Source organism: Eulemur rufifrons, chromosome 1 (genome assembly GCF_041146395.1).
Source record: "Eulemur rufifrons isolate Redbay chromosome 1, OSU_ERuf_1, whole genome shotgun sequence".
Classification (NCBI taxonomy): Eukaryota; Metazoa; Chordata; class Mammalia; order Primates; family Lemuridae; genus Eulemur; species Eulemur rufifrons.
Window position 1 is genome coordinate 21,944,799 of NC_090983.1, and position 20,908 is coordinate 21,965,706.

At 32.6% G+C, this 20,908-nt stretch overlaps 1 protein-coding gene across 7 annotated transcripts in view; it reads left to right on the forward strand.

The window, feature by feature from the left end:
- The window catches only part of IKZF2 (IKAROS family zinc finger 2), a 148,714-nt gene that overhangs the window by 75,887 nt on the left and 51,919 nt on the right, over nt 1–20,908 (forward strand). For 4 of the 7 annotated variants that reach the window (XM_069467551.1, XM_069467529.1, XM_069467534.1 and 1 more), the window contains 2 exons: nt 12,959–13,147; nt 20,356–20,523. In XM_069467551.1, coding sequence (XP_069323652.1) covers nt 12,959–13,147; nt 20,356–20,523 — 357 coding nt within the window. Of the gene's footprint in view, nt 1–12,958; nt 13,226–20,355; nt 20,524–20,908 lie in introns of all 7 variants that reach the window. The other 3 variants (XM_069467521.1, XM_069467510.1, XM_069467516.1) reach the window with 1 other exon arrangement.

The following is a 20,908-nucleotide window of genomic DNA, read 5'->3' on the forward strand; positions in this document are numbered from 1 at the left end:
GAGGAAGAAAATAAACTTTTAATTCAAATGATAGTGTCAGATCAAGAAAAGAAAAAATAATAGCTTACTCTTGCCAGGCACATATTATTAACTTTGTTCAGGTGGCAGCTTTGTGTTTCATTTAGGTTTCAGCTTGTCCCAAAAGGTGTTACTCTACTATGGAGGTGTTAGGCAGTGTAGTAATGGAACAAGAGATAAAATGGAAGGCTCAAAATGTCTTATCATTTGGGCCTTCCTAGAGGAACATAGCTTGAATTTTTGAGTGGTCAGCTTGACATTTTAAAGCAGTGAGAAGTTGTGTCATTATTTCTAGGCTACTACAGTAGTTAGAAGAAAAAGATTTAAAGTTCATTGCAGTAATTGCTGACAGCTTCCACAGAATGAGAGGTGCTTTTAGTGAGCATGTGCTGCCTTGAAAAAAGGCAACCTACTAGGAATGTGAAAGAAGACAGTGGGCTTTATGAGATAAGATGACAAAAAATCTACAAAAAAGGTAGATTTGGGAATTCTTGTGTTCCTGAAATAATTATATTCATTTTGAAGGAAGAAAAAGATTAAAATGACTTTTAATGATTGTTCATGTGTTGATGGTCTTCAAGCAAAGAAAGACTCTAGGCACCTGAAATTAACACCTTACATATTTTCAGTAACTAAAAGTACAAAACCTGGTGGCTGGGTTGTCACAGGGAGCAAGGTAGCTAGTATCACTGGGCTTGGTGCAATCCATGTGAAGTGCTGAGGTGATCCCTACTGTAACACCATTCCCCTCCCTGGTCCCCTCCCTGGAAACCTACAATTTGCCTCTTAGTCCCAGATGGGGAGGAAACTCGCAAACAGCCGCAAGCCATACATAATGGCAGGGTTCACATCCTAACAGGGACAGAGGAGAAAAAAGGAAACATTCAAAAGAGTCTTCATAACATTATTTGAGTCAAGGACTTTATGCTTTTTGTGAAGGTTGTAGCTCTTTTTTTTTTTTTCTTTTTAAAAGTTTTGTGTATGTCGTGTTTTTTTTTTTTTTTTTCCCTTCTCCTGGATGTCAGCCAACATTCAACTGAAGGAAACACATGAGGATGGCACATTAATCACATTTCACTATCTTCTGCTTAAGTAGCTAACTTTTATTGCTTAATGAAGAACATCCTGCACATATATATTATGCATATGTATTAACGTACATTCACACTTAAACATGCTCTTACCTATGACCTTAAGAAACATGTCAAAACATAGTATTAGGTATGCTGTTTCTAAGCCAGAGATTTTAAATATATGATCTAAAGGTTAGATCTTTATCCAAACCCCAAACCTGGGAACAGATTTTATATAAATTTGTATTGTGATACTAAGTGACTAATAATTATTATTAACAATTACACAAATTGTTATTTATATAAAACTTGAAGCATAGTATGGTTGTATTCTGAACTCATAGGTACCACAGACTGAAGGAACCTCAAGAGCCTTGGCTTCAGGCAGGTAGGCGGTTAATTATTTTACCTGCACAAATAAGTAGCATTACCTTCATTTCACAGATTAGGAAGTTAAACCTCTTAGAAGATAACCCATGCAATTCTAGGTGGTGTAGACGTGATCTTCAATGCTAAAGCACAAATAATAGGAGGAATAAAACCCAGTTTGTACAAATGTGACTCTACTTATTATCTAACCAGTAAACCATTTTAAAGTATTTTAAAACATTGTAAAACAATTATTTTTTAAATGGATAAGGAACTCTCTTACATCTGAGAAAGGTAATATCATATGTTTACAAACTTTACAAGAAAGCTGTTTATATGCCCTTTAACTATATCAGACATGTCTGCCTACTTTGCTTTCTATAAACTATGTCATCACGTAAATATGTTTCATATACTTTAGTTATAAGCTTTAGAAAGCTGACTAAAGAGTGATGTAGAAATGGAGGCAGACAACTCAATAATCAAAACTTCAGTTCACAAATAGATGAAATGCTTGAAGTAACTACTTACAATCAGAAGTTATCTTCTTGAATTAGTGATCTTTACTTCTTGGTTATTTAAGCTCTACATTTTGCACAGAGATTTTATATTATTTGCATATTCTGAGGCTGGGGGGTGCTTCTGAGTATTTGTATTTTTCATCACATATTTTACAATGCCTGGTTGCCCATATATAAAAGAAAAAAAATAGATAGATAGATAGATAGATATGCATCCATTTCACCCCTACTATGAAAGCAGGGACCATATCTGTCTTGGTCACTGCTGCATCATGGTACCTGGTACAGAGCAGGTGCTCAGTGAGTAATTTTGAATGATTTCTTAAGACTTCCATCCTTCATATTTTGGTTGTTGCAACACAAGTCTGCTAATAGGTTGACAGCACTTGTCTTTTGAAATTACTGACATTCAAGCATTAGTTGTCTTATGTTTTACACTATTTTAAACCCTCTTTGATTTTAGAATATATTCTATTTATATGTTACCCATTGAATGTATGCATTCCTAAAAATATGGTGTGACTTGAACCCAACATATCCTCATGCTGTTTTCCTCTCTTCATGCTTATCTCTTATCTTGAGTATTGTCTTTTCTTCTTATATAAATTATATCCAACCTGGAAGTACTATTAATATCTTAAATGCCCCTTCTTTCATGAAGCCTTCTATGTCTTCCCTGTACTTCTGTGTAGTAAACATACCTCTAGAGTTATGTATGTTTCTTGTAGGTTTATAAAATGCTTTCATATGGATCTATTAAGAAACAAAATAGCTCTAAATATGTTGCATATGTAATTAAATTTAATATTGAGAAGAGCCCTAGGAGGCAAGTATTGTCATTGTCTTGATTTTATAGATGAGAAAATCCACATGGGTTTCCTAAGGTCACGTGATGAGAAAATGAAAGAACTTGGCTTTAAACACTAAGGCACCGTATCTAGATCCCATGCTCTTAACCGCAGGGCTATATTGCTTGCTCTAAGTGATTGCATGCTTTCCCGGTCTTAAGATTTTTATGTAGAAGATATTGTCCTCACTTTTATATAATAGGAAGAGGGGAGATATTAAATGACTTCTTAACATTCACACATGTTAAACATTTAAATAGGTATTTTAATCCAGCATATCCATTATTTAAGAATACCGCATATATCTTTTATTATTATTTTTTACCTTTTAATATATGCATTTCTATATGCCTACTTAGAGTTTCTTTAGTTTCACTCATTAGGAGTAGAAAACTAGGTATGAGTAATGAAAAAAAAAAACTGTTGCTGCTACATTGTGGGAAATAAATATGTGGCACTGATTTAAAATTTGCTTGGCGATTATCCAGATTAATTCCCCTTAATCACCACACATTTTCTCTTTGTCACTACTTGATATGTTAGATACTGCTTATACGTTTCTAAGTGATCAATCCCTGCATCTCAGGGCCAAATATGGGCTGTTTATTTGAGTCAGACAAATAGTGAAGTGTTTATGGAGGACACCAGGGAAAGAACTTCTGTAGCCTTGATCTCAATGTGGGTGACTCAAGGATATTTGAACCCAGGGTATGGAAAGCTGTTGGGTTCCCCTGTCACTTTACGTTGGAGACTCAGTAATGCTGAAGTGAGTTGCACTGCTTTGGTTCCTCCCTCGGTTGCCGTTGCCCAGTGATAGAAACCCTGCCCCACTCCTTATCTTCTCGTTAGTGTGCAGGCAGCACTGCCTTCTGACCTAGTTTAAGCGTCCTTAGTGACCTCTGGCAATCCTGTGTTGTGGATCCCTTTGGGAACATGCCCACTCGGCTGGATTTTATAGTTATGATTTTCCTTCTTACAGAAGTTAGGTTAAGAATTTTGTACTCCCCTTATTAAAGAGATAATTTCACAATGTAATTTGCTTCACAAGCCTCCCACGCTTATGTTAAGCAGATGGTTGCCAAACACCAGTTCAAAGTAGATTGCTCTTATATGAAATAAAATCCATGCTCAGAAAATTTGGCAGTGTAAACTGGTCTTCTTCCAAAACAGGCTCTCAGACAAATTTCTCTTTACTCAAAACTGGCAAACTACTACACCTGTATTAGATCTGGAGTCAAAAATGGATCAAATAGTACACAGTGATTCAAAGTTATCTTTAGCATATTGACATCCCTTTATTTCTTTACCAATTATTAGTAGTTGCTTTGCTATTGGTGCCATAGAAGAAATAGCAAGAATTTGGTCATCAGATCTGTGTTCCAATCTCAGCTCTGACTCTGAATAAACTGTATGACTTGGATGCTACTTCACCTATTTTGAGCTTCGGTTTCCTCATTTGTAAAATGAGAATAAAATTACATACTTCACAGAGTGGCTGTTGTGATTAAATCAGTTGATACATACCATGCATCTAAAGTCTTTCCTGTCATATAATGATCCTTTAATTAATGTTATGTTGATGTTGATGATTTGTGTTTAAAACCTAACTCTGTATTGTTATATTTATTTGTCACCTGCATTTAATTTATGCAAGGTCTCAGTAACCCAAAAAGAGAAGTATAATATGTGAATCAGCAACAACAGTTCAACACATACATATTGGGTGTCTAGTGTATGTAAGGATAGGATGGTTTTACAACTGTGGATAGAGTATTTCCTTTCAAGGACCTTGCACTATAGGCAGTGTAGAGTTAAGGTAAATATACTAATGAAAACATCGTAATGTAAGGTGATATAAGTGTCATAGGAGAAGAATTTTGTGCTCAGAAAACATTCATGAAAAAGGTAGCAAATAAGTGAGTCTTAAATCGTGTGTTAATTTTGATAAAAATAGGCGAAGAATTCCAAAAAATAATGACAGGATCCAGGAAAAGATAATAAATAGAGATGTATAGGATGTATTCCAAGAAAAGTGAGGATGTAATGGGACTATGCTGTGGACATACTTAAATTCCACAGCAATACCTTTGCATTTAATTTGTAGGCAGTGGGCAGTCATTGAAAAGGTTTAGGAGAGTAACACAAGCTGTTCATTTGAAAGACTCATCTAACAACTGAATATAGGATGAATTGGGGGAGTAGGCTGTGGCAAAAGATTGAAGAGACCAGTTAGATAGCTATTGAAATTGGTCCAAGTTGAGAGGTTATGGGGATGTTAAAGTAGTTGTATTGCCCAAGCAAGTGCAAAAACAGTGCAATACATGGCAGATGTTGTATCTTTAGGATATGGCAAATGAAATCATTCATTTAAAGGATAAAGGGATAGATTGCTGTTTGCTTGTGGCATTTCTATTTAAACTCAATTCATTTTCTAACATTGTACAGTTCTCATGAACCTAGTTGTCTGCCAAAAAATAGAAACTTCATCCTTGGGCTACAATGGTGCCACTGTGCTGGGTAATAAAGGTGTGTTTTTTGATGAGATGCATGCTATATAAGGTTTCATGCATTGTGGGAGATCATCAGTGAGTTAGATGTTTTGCCTTCCTTTATTTATTTATTTTTTTTCCCCAAGAAAGTAGGAAGGATACTTTTTTGGTCTTTGTTTTTGTTGTGAAAGATTCGTTTAAATGTAAATGAAATGCTATATGAGCCACTCACAGGTGTGATTTATCTTTATATCAGTAATTGACAGAAGACTGACAAAACTTGACCACAAAGGAATCCCTGAAATGCTATCGTTCATTAACTGTTGGGTTAGAGAATAAAATTGATAATATTGATTTATTCCTCAAATTATTGTCTTTTCCCATCACTGATAAGTTATAACATGACAAAGAATATAGAAATTAATGTAAAAAGTGGAGAGGAGGAGGGAAAAGATTGAATATTAACAAATTCTTCAGCAACTAGCTGTCCTACTTGGACCTACCCTAAATTTGCCTTAAGACCAAAACAAATTTAAAAATTAGGAGGTAGTTGTTTTGAGTGAGAGATGCATCCCAGTTTGGATAGCAAGTATTCATTCAATGGTTTGGTTTATAAGTATTTTTCTCTGACCATTCTGGACTTGAATTCCAACTGTCTTCAACCGATGGACATAGTTTTATAGCTATCAAAAGATCTATTTGCCCATGACTGATTTTTGTCCTAAATATAATACTAATGCCGTTTACTTGTTTAATTGGAGTATCATGTCATAAAAAATGAGTAGGCTAAGAGGCAGAAGATCTTGAGCGGATAGCAGGCTCACATTTACTAACTTTGTGTTCTTTGAAAAGTCATTTAACAACCCATGCTTCAGGCTTCAGTGTTCATCTGGGGCTGCCCTACCTATAATGCAGTCATTTTGAGTATCAAATGAGACAGCATATGTATTTTATAAATTGTAAAAACTATGTTTATTATTTTTCTGTTATTAGTACTGTTATTAAAAGCATTCTAAATCCTTACTCTATAAAGAGATTACTTTATTCATCAAGTGTTATTTCCTGCCATATTTTAGATGATGCAGGTGAATGAGTCAGGATAAACAGATTTCTCAAGGTCCCACAACTAGTTAAGTGGCAGAATGGGAGATAGAGACCCTGGTTGCCTGTCTTCAGATGCAGAGTAACTTTTACTACACTATTCTTGGAATCATAACAGTATATCAGAAATCAGTACTTTCTTGATCTGGAGTTATTCCTAGTGAGTTTAAGAAATTCACAATCTAGCTATATTGGGGAGAAAAATGAGGTGATGTGATGTACAGACTAGAATGCTACCCAGAAGTGGCTCAGCTGCAGTCTAGTGACACCAGTGTCTGGACTTGTCCAACTGTTTATAAAATGAATACTTTAAGGATGCTGTGAGGGAGCAGTTTTGCAAGACTTAACCATGTATTTATCTACAATTAAAAGGAACAAAGATTTTATATTATGTGACATTTTGTTGAGGATATTAAAAATGATTGCATGTACCTTAAAATAACTTTTGTTGTGATAATTTTAATTGTGTAGACTGTTGGTAAATTCTTAGTAAATAATTGGGCTTTACATTAGAGTTTTGAAGGCAATTTGTTTTTCTGACACATCATGTAAACAGCTGCTGAGCTATTAACACAGATTTAATCACGTTTGGTGTTTCTGTTTTGAAAGTTTAAATAAGAGAGTTATGTTAGTGCAGAAGCAACTTCAACAGATAGATATATTGATTCAATTAGTGTATATAACACCATTTCCAATATCTGCATAGTCTGGGAGAAATTGATGCTTGTAAGTTATAAAATTCTTTAAGTTGTCTTCTTAAATTCTCACAAAACAGAAACCAAGCATATGAGATCTCTTCTTTTACTATTTGGTGAATAAAGAATGGTATTTTAGCTATCATTTATTCAACACTGTGAAACAAATATTCTTTAATTCCCATAGTGTTTACTTCCTTTAAAAATTAAAATTTAAAAAAATATAATGGGAAACTAAACAGAAGTTGCTAATGTGATAGAAATTAATCTAGAAAATTTGTTTTCTACTCTATAAGATCAACAAATATTATATCTTTTTAAATAGAACAAAAAAATCATAATGCATCTGCATTATTAATGTTTTCCTGGCTAGGAAACTTTACTAAACTGCTTGTGGATTAGTAAAATCAGGTCATACTAAGAATAAAGTTTTAAGTTGTAGGACATTTGATTTACATATCCAAAAATGTTTCAATATTGATATTTTAAGTTCTGGTTACTATGTATTTACAGAACTTAAAATTTAAAAATTATAGGATTATTTATGAAAACTAAATTCTAATGATGAAGATAGAATTTATTCTCTTAATTTGACAATTCAAAATTAATTGAATATATTTCATAATGCATACGAAATTTATTATATAATCAAATTATATACGTTAGTAAAACATTTTCTGTAGTCTTACTCATGAACTCTGTCATGGCTTATTTCAGAGTATATACTATATTATTAATATAAATTTCTTATTTAAATTAATATTCTTTTGCTTTTAGCCTTAAACCTTCACTATCATTTTTAGCAAAGTATTAGGCAAGTAGCTGGTACTTAATATTTTGATTCAGTGATTTTTACAGAGAATTCTGTGTTGTCTTTATTTCTTATTGGTTGAATTGGATGGGTTCTATAAGTATAGGGTCTACAAGTGTATGTAACAGCATTGTATGTTTTATTTCCCATTTCAAATATAAATGAAATTTGGGTTTTGATTTTTTAACTTTTGAAGTGTAATAGTTGTAGCAAAGAAAATCCTCATTATAGCATAGATTGAATTAATTGTTTTTAATAGTTTCACAAAATAACATAATTTTGCCCCATTTGGTTTTAGTTTATACCTTTTTTTTTATAGTAATCTGTATCTGCTTACTTGTGTAAAAGCTTGTATTCAATTATACCTTTATTCTTTGCCATGTTAGTGATTTAAAGGCAAGCCTAGTGTAACTGCTCACTTGCTATTATATATCTGGAAACAATGATAATTATGAAGCTTTTGAGTGAAGAGAACTCCGTATGGTTACTGAAGAAACTTTTATAATTGAAAATTGGCCTGTAGTCACTTAAAAAAGAGCTCCAAATGAGTCCCTTTACTTCTTGTCATTGGTACAATCATTTGTAAATAGAAATGATTAAGCTATGTGTTTTTATCACATCTGTAAGATTAAATTCTCATGTTTGTTAATAGTATTTTGAAAGCATAAAGAAGAGGGAAAAAAGGCTTGCATTTATAAGTGTGTTTGCATTATAAAGTAATTTTTGGAAAACTATGGGGAACTTTTTATCCTGAAATATATTCAAAGCTTTTTCTATATACACTTGGTCATAAAAATCTTTTCTATTAACTTAACCTTTCTGTGTTCACAAACCTCAGAATCTACTAGAAAAATGGATATAACAATTAGCCTTAAGTTCTAAGTAGAAATTCCGTTACAACTTAAGTATAAGAAACATCTTTACCATCTAACCTAAAATCTTATTTCACATTCCCTCTTCATGCTAATAATTTGTTATGGCAAAATACTTTTTAAATTAAGCCATTATTGTCAGTCTGTAATAATTTGTGTAAATTCCCACAGATAGTCTTGAGTTTTACATTGTTCATTTCGTATCAGAGAAACAAGCTTAAAAAATAAATCTTGGTGTTGAGAATTCTAACAGCAAGATTTCATTTCACTCAAATGAATGTGTTCTCATCTTCATAGCCCATTTATAATAATGTCTTCCTGTTACCAAATTGTGAAAGAAAAGAAGATCAAAAATCTAATTTCAAAGATTTGAAAACTAAGGTCCTGTTAATATTATTGTACAATGATTAATAGTTGTAATTCAATAGTTATAACTTCATATATTATAGCTAGTCAAATACAACTTTTATTAATGTATAAATTAATAAAATATAGAATATACTTAAGTTACCAAACACTTGCATTTAATCATTAAAATGTTAGGTGTTCCATGTTAATTAGAAACAAATAGTAAAAATAAATCATGGGAGAGTTTGAGAAAACTTTTCTATTTAATAATTAAGATTTAAATAATACTTTAATTAATTGCTTTTCCTAGAATTTCAACCTAATTTTAGTGAGATGGGTTAAAAATTAATTACTGTGAGATTTTGTTTGTACATAGGCACCTATGCAAAATTTAATCTATGATTTATATAATAGAAGGAGTTCCACTTTGATTTACTATATCAGTACAGCAAAAGGGTGTACTTTCATACATGATAAACACATAACTCTTTATAGTATTGTTAAAGAAAAGATTACCATAGTGTTACCATTTCTTGTCTATTTCCATTTTAGCAAAAATTTATTTTTTTCTGTATTTATTTCATGCATATTCTTCTGTGGATAGAAAGTCCAAACTGCATTTGTAATATCTACTGCTTTTTAAAAATGACATTTTTTATCAATGGTTGATCCTATGTTTTAATGTCCCTATTATAATAATCTCACTAGGGAGAAATAATATTGTAATGTCAGTAGTATTCTTTTTAATTCTGTGCTATCTTTAAATTTATGAGGCTCATAGTTTCAGACTCAAAAACTACACTTTTAGGTATTTATTTCTTCAGTTCCTGAAATGGAATTCCAGTAGACCTTATGCTCCTTAAGTATATCTTATCAAATATTGACTAACTCAGGAATATAAATGATGGCATTGGTGTGAAGCTTCTGGTCTTTAGTACATTGCTTGAAATCAACATGTGGAAAAATTTGTTCACAGGTTGGTGTAAAGTCATATTGTATAAAACTAGGCTTTTCATTTTTCTTAATTTTCATTTTAAATGACAATTATGAATGAAATATGGAACTATATAGGGTAACCAATACCATTTTACATTGATTAGAAAAGTCTTCCTTACCAGAAAAAATATCATGGAAGAATTTCTTGGAGCATGGAAAACCTTTTGAAGCAAGATATAGAAACCAGAAGCCATAATTGCAAACTTAAAAATTTTAACATGTGAAATTAGCATGTATGCCAAAAAATACCCTTGATTAAAAAGATAAATGAAACTATTTGCAAAACACATCATAAACACAGTGCTATAAGTTCCTTAGTATATAAAATGCATTTAAAATTCAATGAGAAAAGATCAATAACCTATTAGAAAAATGGGCAAACCACTTTGATAAACAATTCTCAGAAAAAATAAAGAACATTTAAGCATAGAAAAAGATGCCCAACTTCATTCATAATTTAAACATGCATATTAAAAACTAATAAAATACCAGTATTAACATATCAGATTGACAGTTTTTTGTGTATTATAAAATAATATCTGTAATAGCAGCAAACAAGAAATAATCTTAAATTTCCAGCAATAGGGTCTGAATGAACAAATTATGATACATTTATAAAATGGATTTAGACATGCTTTGGAATTTGAAAATTGTAATAGTATGGTTGCTTTTGAGATAGGGACTTGAGAGATTGTGAACATTAGGTAGAAAAGGACTTTTCTTTTGTTTTTTTGAGACAGAGTCTCACTCTATTGCCCTGGCTAGAGTGTGGGGGTGTCATCATAGCTCACAGCAACCTCAAACTCCTGGGCTCAAGCAATTCTCCTGCCTCAGCCTCCCAAATAGCTGGAACTACAGGCATACACCACCATGCCTGGCTAATTTTTCTGGTTTTTTGTAGAGATAGCTTCTCGCTCTTGCTCAGGCTGATCTTAAACTCCTGGCCTCCAGACTCGGCCTCCCAGAGTGCTAGGATTACAGGTGTGAGCCACTGCAGCTGGCCATTAATTTTTATTTTTTATCTTTTATGTTGTTTGATTCTTCTTTATGTCCGTGGCTTCTTTAGACATATAAAACAAGCTTAAAGCAATAAAATTCTTAATCAACTTAGTAAAACATCTCAGTGAATACTGCTTGAACATCTCCTATATACCACAAAGTTCTTGAGCATGCTGGGGATATAAAAATGGGTAAAAAGTTGTCCCTACCATTCTCCATAATCAGTAAGGCAGTACAGATTAATTAATAGTGTGAAACTCAATGTATTATCTACTCTGTTAGAGATGGGTCCAGGAAAGATGTATAACCTTTTGTAGATCTTAGAGTAGTTTACAAACGAAAAGCTAATTGATTTTCATGAAAACCTTATGACATAGAGTACTATATGTCCAGAGAAAAATAATAGATAAGCACATTTCCTATATTTTCTTATTTAATGCTCACACGAACCCTAGGAAAGGGGTACCATTATCATCTACATTTTAGAGACAACATAGTGAACTTAAGTTCTTTAAGATGCTTAAGAACTTAAGATCATCTCTCTAAACAGATAAACTATCCTGCTCAAACTTTATTCAGCAATCTGAATTCATCTCCACTTTACAAACCAAAAATATAAGATTCAGAGATTAAATAATTAGTTCAAGGTTGTACTGCTAGTACTCTTGAACCGCACTGCCTCTAGTTCAGGAGAGGAGCAGAGGAAGAGCCATTTTAAAGCCTTCTCTCTAGTGATAAGTACTAATGAGAAATCACTGAATGTGTGGTTTCTCTAAGAAAACAATGGCAGTGAAAAGAACTTACTTCCTTTTTATGAAAATATTTCCTCTATTCAGGTAGTACCAAATAACTTGTTTTGCTCAGTAACTTTGATATGATTTCTTAAGAAATTTTCAAGATTACTGGATAAAATACTGATATTCAGTTAAAGCTTGCTTCTGCTTTGTGAAAAGACTCTGTCAGCAATCCAGAATGAGGGTTGTGCTAACAAAATTCCAACTTTTCTATGGGATGATCCAAAAACAGCAAACAGAAGGCATTAAATTTCTTAACAGTCGCAAGTGTGTACTTGCATGCTATGCCATTCCTGTCATTAGCTGCTGTTTGGTCTGCATAGATTAGAGTTAGAATATTTTGATTTGCAGACTAATATGTTCCATAGAGAATTTCTTTATATAGGGGGAAGAAAAGCAGAATAACTTAAGAGAATGTGAAGTCTGTGAACCCTACATTTATACGGCTCTTAACTGGATATATGTGTTTAGTCTGATTTTAGAACATATGCCGTGACAGTGTGCCTTCATATGTCAAAGACATTTGCTGGATTAAGATCCTGAGTTGTTTCTCTTCCTCTGTTCAGAAGCAGGTTTACACAAGTACTCTGATGTGAAACAGAGAGTATAAAGAATATATACTGATTGTTAAATTAAGAGGAGGCATAACACAGTGAGTTAAGCAATATTTAATCTTGTGTCTTCCATAATCCTATTTTAGCTGTAGTAGCCTTAGTGACAAACTCAAACACCAGAATTATTTAAAGACTTGCTTAAAAAGTAATTATCTGAGTTAAAGAAATAAATGTGTACAGAAATAAAGGGTCATTCTGTTTACCTAGAGTTGTCTGGAGTCATCCTTTCATGCCTTTTCACTAAAATATCACAGAGTACACTATGTATTAATATGGCATTTGGTGATGCACTATAGTCTACTTAATATATCCCTTTCACCCATTTAGTAGAATAGCAATGGGTGGAAAAGAGATGTAGGTGAGAGCACCTAATGTGTACTTAAAATTTCTTTTTTCTTTTGAAATTACAGCAAATTCAGTAAAGGTAGAAATGCAGAGTGATGAAGAGTGTGACAGGAAACCCCTGAGCCGCGAAGACGAGATCAGGGGCCATGATGAGGGTAGCAGCCTAGAAGAACCCCTAATTGAGAGCAGCGAGGTGACTGACAACAGGAAAGTCCAGGAGCTTCAAGGCGAGGGAGGAATCCGGCTTCCGAATGGTAAACTGAAATGTGACGTCTGTGGCATGGTTTGCATTGGGCCCAATGTGCTTATGGTACATAAAAGGAGTCACACTGGTAAGCAGCTGAAAGAATAACCTGATGACTGCCTGTGACATCTGATGTTGATATTACCTGACATCTATTCTCTTTCCTTTTTATTCAGGGGTGGCAATGGTGAAACTACCTTTTCAGAATTCTGCTAGTATTGGATTGCAGAAAAACAGAGAGTAGCCTGGGTCTTGACTTCCAGCCTTCAAATCTGAATAACATATCAGAAAAGAAGTTTGGGATTCAGTTTCCACAGTTCTTAATATAGCAATAATATGATAAGGGTTCACAAGGTATAGGAGAATTTCATTGTGTAACTTAATCTTTTTGTATTTCTATACATATTTTACCATACCCATGGGCAGGTAATATAGTTTAGTAGCCAAGAGTTTATACTACAAAATGGCACTCATGCATTTATGTAGGGGTGAATCATTTTCACTTTATCAAGTTAACTCCTTGGAATAGAATTTCTAATCAATCTTTGCTTAACACGGGTCTTGGTAGTCGGCAGGTAGTTTTTGTAGTTCAGGGATGTTATTACCTTCCTGTAATTTTTGGCTGTAATTCCTGCAAGGAGACATGTGCGGTTGAAAATGAAAAAGGGTGGCGGGCATGCAGGTGGAAATGTGTAATCATGGAATAGAGTTAGGAGAAAGCCCTCAGATTAATTTAATGTATACTTTTAGACATTTGAGAAGTGGAAACTCCTTCATGAAAACCAACCAAATGAGAAGCCTTATTTAAATCTCTTAAAATCCTTTGCCAAAATTAAAAAAAAAAAAGACAGAAATGAGATTGTGGTAAGATAGGATTGTTTATTCTTAAAAGAAAGTTTCAAGCTCATATAAAAATTAGTTTAAAGGAAATGGTAGCTTTCATTACAATGCAAAGTAGTAGTATACAGTAAAATATTAATAACTAATATTCTGTTTTAAAATATGATTCTTTTGGAAGAGAAATCACAACAAAGAAATTTATTTTTTTATTTCAGCATGAGAAGAAATTTATTTTAAAGTTTTATTTCTAAACAATCAGTTTAATAATTAAGTGCTTAAAACATGAAAAATACAAGGTATATTGAAGTCTTTTTTAGTCCAAATCTCTGATTTTATACTTGAAGAAACAGTCAAGTGATTTGTCCATTATCCCTTATGTAGGTTAGGGCTTTACATAGGCTGGAACCAAGGTTTTCTGATGCTCAGACTGGTTTTGTTCAAATACACTAGTCTTGGTATATCAATATATCAACAATTTATTATCATGTATCACCTAGGCTAATATTTTAAAAATTACAGTGAGAAGTTACACATTAAAATTAGTGTTATCATAATCAAAATCATCAGCTTTAGAACATATATACTTATTCCAACCATAAAGTCAGTTACATTTTGCTTTTTATTTTTTAAATTTTTTTAAAAAAGTGTCATATTTTTAAAATATTTATGAGTACAAATTTTTTCTTTAATTTTTAAAAATATCTTAGGAAAGGATAAAAGATCAAGCTTGGTATCTATTTGATAAGACAAAAAGGAAATGACTTAAATAATCTACTTTTCATCTATGCTTATGAAGTAATTCTAACTACGGTTCTGAAAAGCAAGTTCCACAAAGCTATAATATATTCATTGTGTCACAGTGATTATATTAAGGAAGATAACACTCATTCAAATGTGTAACTTCACCTGTTAAAATACAAACTAAGCAAAATCAGTCTAATGACTTTTCATTTAAATTGCATATAGTGCTAATTTTAAGACTGAGTAACATACTAAAAACAATTTTTGAAGATTTTTAATAAACCTTTTATGTTCTAAGAAATTTCAATGAACCAGAGTATCCTTTCTTGAAAATTTAGGTTAATTAAGGTTTCACTATATCTACAGTGATATTCATGAGGACTGTTAATGTGTAAATACAATAATAATTATATACCTACTCTACTGTCCATTTGCTATGGACTATGGTGGTAGAGTTGAATTATTTTAATTCTGAAAATAATATATTTGGCGTGAAAAATGTTTAGAAATAGTTATATAGATTTCCACAAGTCCTAGGAATATAAGACTAGTAAAGCGCAAGGAGTATGAACTTGAAGTACTCTTGCAACACTATGAACTTTTTTTGTTAATCAACGTTTATTGGAATACTGTGCCAACTATTACACTTTCTTCAGATCCGAAATATTTTTGTTAAAGCTAATAGCTATTCATAGAAGAACGTGGGATATCTACCATGCTTTGTTGACTTTAAAATTGTGGATATGATATCTTTAAACTAGCCATTTTAACATGGATTTATCATGGCCCTGTTTATACATCTGAGTGGATCCTGACATTTTTTTTTTTTTTGCAACTCCACTTTAGTACTATTTGAGAATAGAAGGTTTACTTGTGTTTCTTTAATTTAAACTAGATTGAGAAAAATGTAGTCAGAATCAAGTCATTAATCAAATTTTTTTTTCCCTTAACACCATGTACCATCTTCATTTTAGAATTTCCGACTCTTATTTATAGCTAATATAAAAGGCACCGTCTTAAATCCTTATAAAGCCTTTGGGAAACATATTTTTTAGTGTTTTTATCTTGTAGAATATCTAATATGAAAATGATAGTGAAAAAAGATGCACAACCACCCAATTCATTACAATAACATGGAGTATTAGATCTAATTCACTTCTTCTTCTCTCTCTTTCATACTCTACTAAAGTGCCAATTCCAGTGTCTTATAAATGACTTGATGTTATTTCTTTGGTATTCCTACTTTAGTAAGTAATCAGGTAATATTGTCATCGGATACTCCAGGCACTCTTCACTGGGAATATAGAGAGAAGTAAATAAGTAAGGATAGTCAATCAATTCATGCATGAACACGAATCGATGGGAACATTATAAACATATCCTTAATTTTGCCCCTCTTTGGGAGTAGAGTACTCCCATCTCTGTAACTTCGTTTTCAGCACCATGTTTTGTACATTGCAGCCTTGTGGAGCCATTCTCTTGCTCCAAGGCTCTCTCAACAGGTTCTTTGAGATTTTGCATATTTGTAGGTGGTTGTCCCATCCAACATAGGAGCACCCTGTGTCTTTGATTCATCAAAGCAATTTGATGTACCTATCATTTGCATTTCAACTAAATATTTAAGCACAGATCTAGAAATTGTGTTTATAAAATTATAAAAACTATCAAAATATAATTTATTCCATAATAAAAATAATATATAACCAGAAGATTGGTAGACTATGTTTAAAAAAATACACAACAGATTGAGAATGGACATGAAAAATACCATGACCATATTTTTTTTTAATTTAAAATGTTTTATTGGTAAATTTTTCAAATAGCATGGTGAACATTTCCTCCAAAAGATAGAGCACAAGAGAAAACATCTTGTTTTTTGCCTGATTTTCCAGATGAAATTAAGATCTGGGGCATTTCATGACCATATCTTAATTGTTCTCCTGGATTCAGAATTGTTAGGAAAGTTTAATGATTACAAACACAACAACTTATTTAATTTTTTCAACTTAGATTACTCTATAATATCACTGATACAGTTAGCAAATTTGTGAGGTTTTCTTAAAATTTGGTGTGATTTACATAAAAAGAACATGATTAATATTTTTTCAAAGTCTAAACTAACTCTCAAAAGGCCAATTCAGTCCATTTAAAGAACAAATTATTAAAATGTTTTGTTTAAAGTTGCATAGACAATATGGAGTTTTTTGCATGTCTGACATTTGCCTAGACAAAAGGTAATTAACTGAACCTTTTATTTATCAGATGATTTTATACATGTCTCTGTAATGCTAGGCCAGGAAATACGCCACAACATCGAATAAAAGGCTTGCTGATGTTTTACAGAAATGACTTTTACAAAAATTGAATTAATTTACTTTTTATTTGTTGTTAAACAGATATGACTCCCACATTTGGGTAATTCCTGAAATATAATTATGTATACCCCAAAACAATCTCCTAAGTTACCCTGTTTTCATTCTGGTTTCCAACAGTAGTGTTATTGAGGGTTTTGCTGTAATTCCAACTAACATTAATGTGGAACATAATAAGACAACTGGATTGTTGAAATGATTATTGTTTCATATAATCAAGACACTAAGCAGAAGTAAGCAGATTTCAACCTAAAATGAGGAAAGCCATAGAATTAGTATCCAGAAGTAAAAAACATCTATAAAGACTTATTCATAATTCAAGTCAGTATTTCTCAAAGCCTTATCTGGTTGAAATGAAAGTGCATTGTTGTCAGTACCCCTTTTCTCTTACCAAAAGAGGAGCATGACTGGTTACTTTCATCATGTCTTGTTCTTAACTTTTGCCCATGGTTACTTACCAAAGGCCTCTGCATTACAACTTCAACATACAGCAACAGGGCAATATTTCCAGATATACCTAGAGCACCTTTCATTCCTTCTACTCCATTTGAGGATGGTCATGTAAATTCAGAAGTAATTTCTTATTTAAAAAAATTGAAAGTGTCTCGAGTATGTTGTAAATTTAAAAACTAAATTACTCTGTCGTTAGTCTCATTAAACTTAATTAGGTAAATTAAAAATTTTTTTAAAAAGATTTGTACCCATTATTTTTTCTTTTTTAAAGTAGCGTTATTTTTTATTTATGTATTTATTTTTTGAGACAGAGTCTCACTCCGTTGCCCAGGCTAGAGTGCCATGGCATCAGCCTAGCTCGCAGCAACCTCAAACTCCTGGGTTCAAGCAATCCTACTGCCTCAGCCTCCAGAGTAATGGGACTATGGACATGCACCACCATGCGCAGCTAATTTTTTCTGTATATTTTTAGTTGCCCAGCTAATTTCTTTCTATTTTTTTAGTAGAGATGGGGTCTCACTCTTGGTCAGGCGGGTCTCAAACTCCTGAGCTCAAAGGATCCGCCCGCCTCAGCCTCCCAGAGTGCTAGTGTTAAAGGCGTGAGCCACCGCGCCCGGCCAGATTAACATTATTTTGAACAATTAATTAACTAAACTAGGGATTTTTAAATATTTCAACTCAAAGATTGTAGGAGACTTAAAGAAAATCTAAGTCAGCATGCTATAGGAGTATTTTCTAAAGACAAACATGATTTCAAAATTTTTTGTTCACTATGCTCACTAGCTTAATTCCTTTGTAAAGTTATTGCATTCTAATTTGTTACTTGCCTGGGACTATCTAAAAGTAGAATCAAATATTTGGAGTGAAAAGTATAATTTATATTTGCTATTTTTCTCTTTCTTTAAAAAGTCAACTTGTAAGGGAAATGCTGTCCTTCCCTTTATTACTATGCCATTCCATGGCAGGGGTGGACAGTAGAAGATTATGAGTTTAAAAACTTGTAGACTGTTAAAGAATCAAAAATTAAGTTATATATGTGTGTGAAAAATAAAATATATCTGCCAGCATTAGATTTATTTAAAAACTCTTATTTTGTAAGACTTCATATAGGGGTTTTAGGTTTTACCAAAATAATCAAACTAGTTAAGGAAAATACAATTTAAGGTAACTTTAACCTGATAGATAATTTTTTCAACCTTCTACATCAACATAGGACCTCTTGTAGATGTAATTCATGAGATAATTTTTTTCAACCATATACATCAATATAGGACCTCTTGTAGATATAGTTCATGAGAGCTCCAGATTTCTTAAGAAAAAACCTTAACCCCCCACCACACACACTGTTTATACTTTTTGGGTGTCACTAAGTTCCAGAAAGAGTAGGTACTACAGAATTTGAGGTACATCTGATCTATCAATTTTTCAGTTTCTCTAGGTTTTATAACATATCTATGATAGAATTTGCAGATCTGCTGCCAAAAAGTGATTACAGTTTATCTTCTTTATACCTCCTAGCTTTCTTTAAGGAATCATTGAGTTTGCATTATATCAAAGGGCAAAAAAAATACTGAGGTTTTATTATTAACCATTAATATCAGTGTTTCAATTAAACACATGAAACATGACAATTCAATGTAAATTTCTTAAACTATTAAAATTATAATCATCTAACCTTAAGTACAGAAATGGTCCAGTTCAATGTAAAGGGAAATTTTTTTTCTTTTTATTCTAAACATTAAGCTTTAGTATGTAACATTTTACTATTTATTTATGCATTGCTTTGTATTTTATTTCATAGCTCTCTTTAGAGATAGACAATTTAAAATAATAGTATTTTCGTCTGGGTTTAATAATTTTATCAGTTTGACCCTACTTGCCAATTTTACTGCTTCATTACCTACATACATGTTTTTATGTTTGACACTGGTAACGGCCAGTTAATGGCAACAGACTGAATTGATAATTGAGGCTTAACCAATTTTATAGCAACCTCAGTAATAGGAGAAAAGGGAGGAAAGATTCCTAACAAACAAATAATTTTTACAAAATAAAGAGAATATACAGGAAATATCAGGATGAATAATTTTCTTAGGGTTTTCCCTGATATCTCAGGAAATTTTGCCTAAGGTTTTACTATTAGTAACCAGGAGAATCAAGAGATCTGGCCTATTTTTAGAGATAATGTGGTAGTAAGCTTTGTAAGCTGGTTCACTTGCTGTAACTTTTTTGGCCCTCTTTTCCTTATCAGCTAACCTAGGGAGTTAGACTCAAGATCCTTTCAACCCAGAATTCATGTGAATTTTAAAGAGATGGCATGGTAAAATAAACAGAATAAGATTTTGTAGTCAGACAAACCAGTTCAGTTCTCAGCTCGAGTACTTACTAGCTGTTACTATAATCACATACGTTCTCAAGTGAACTTTAATTTCTTTATTTGTAAATTGAAATTAATAATACCTAATTATTAGTGTCATTGTGAATATTGAGATATTGTATGTAAAGCAACCAGTAAGACAGCAAAGTGATGGCATCTAGTTCAACCAATGGTAAATGCTGTTTTTATTCTTTTGAGTCAATGACAGGAATCTTATCAAATGCATATGAAGAGGGGAAATGGCCACTTGGCCTAATGCTTGACACCTTGGTACTGTATTGGCAAAGCAAATTCCAGGAAGGTAGATGTTTAGAAGACTTATGAGGGAGATGAACTTTCTTAGCATAGAAAACTGGCTCTGGTTAACAGAGGATGGCAAATTAGTCACGTGCACATAACCTACTTGATCTCTCCCACTTCTGCTCCTTGCTGCAGGTGAACGCCCCTTCCACTGTAACCAGTGTGGAGCTTCTTTTACTCAGAAGGGCAACCTTCTGAGACACATAAAGTTACACTCTGGAGAGAAGCCGTTCAAATGTCCTTTCTGTAGCTACGCCTGTAGAAGAAGGGACGCCCTCACAGGACACCTCAGGACCCACTCTGGTAAGTGACACCAACTCTTTGAGAAGAAAGCTAAAATGTGAAAATGTGGAAGAGTGCTATAGAATAATACTAAGTAATTTATAGCTTTGGTGTGTACCTAGGAAAGACCTAGGCAATATTTTTATTTGTGTATATTAAATAACTGATGAATCTGCAGGAAGCATACAGTCCTTTTTTAGACTTAAAGACTTGGCAAAAATGAGCACCGTCACCTGAAGAGTATCTTATCTCAAGATATTGGAATAAGATAAACAGCTGTTATATAAATTTTCTGTTTTTAAATTTTACAATTATTAATGCAGCAATGATGATTAATCCAAGATAATTGAAGATCCAGTAAAATATTACAGTTACATTCTGAATTTACTACAGAGAAGATGAAAAC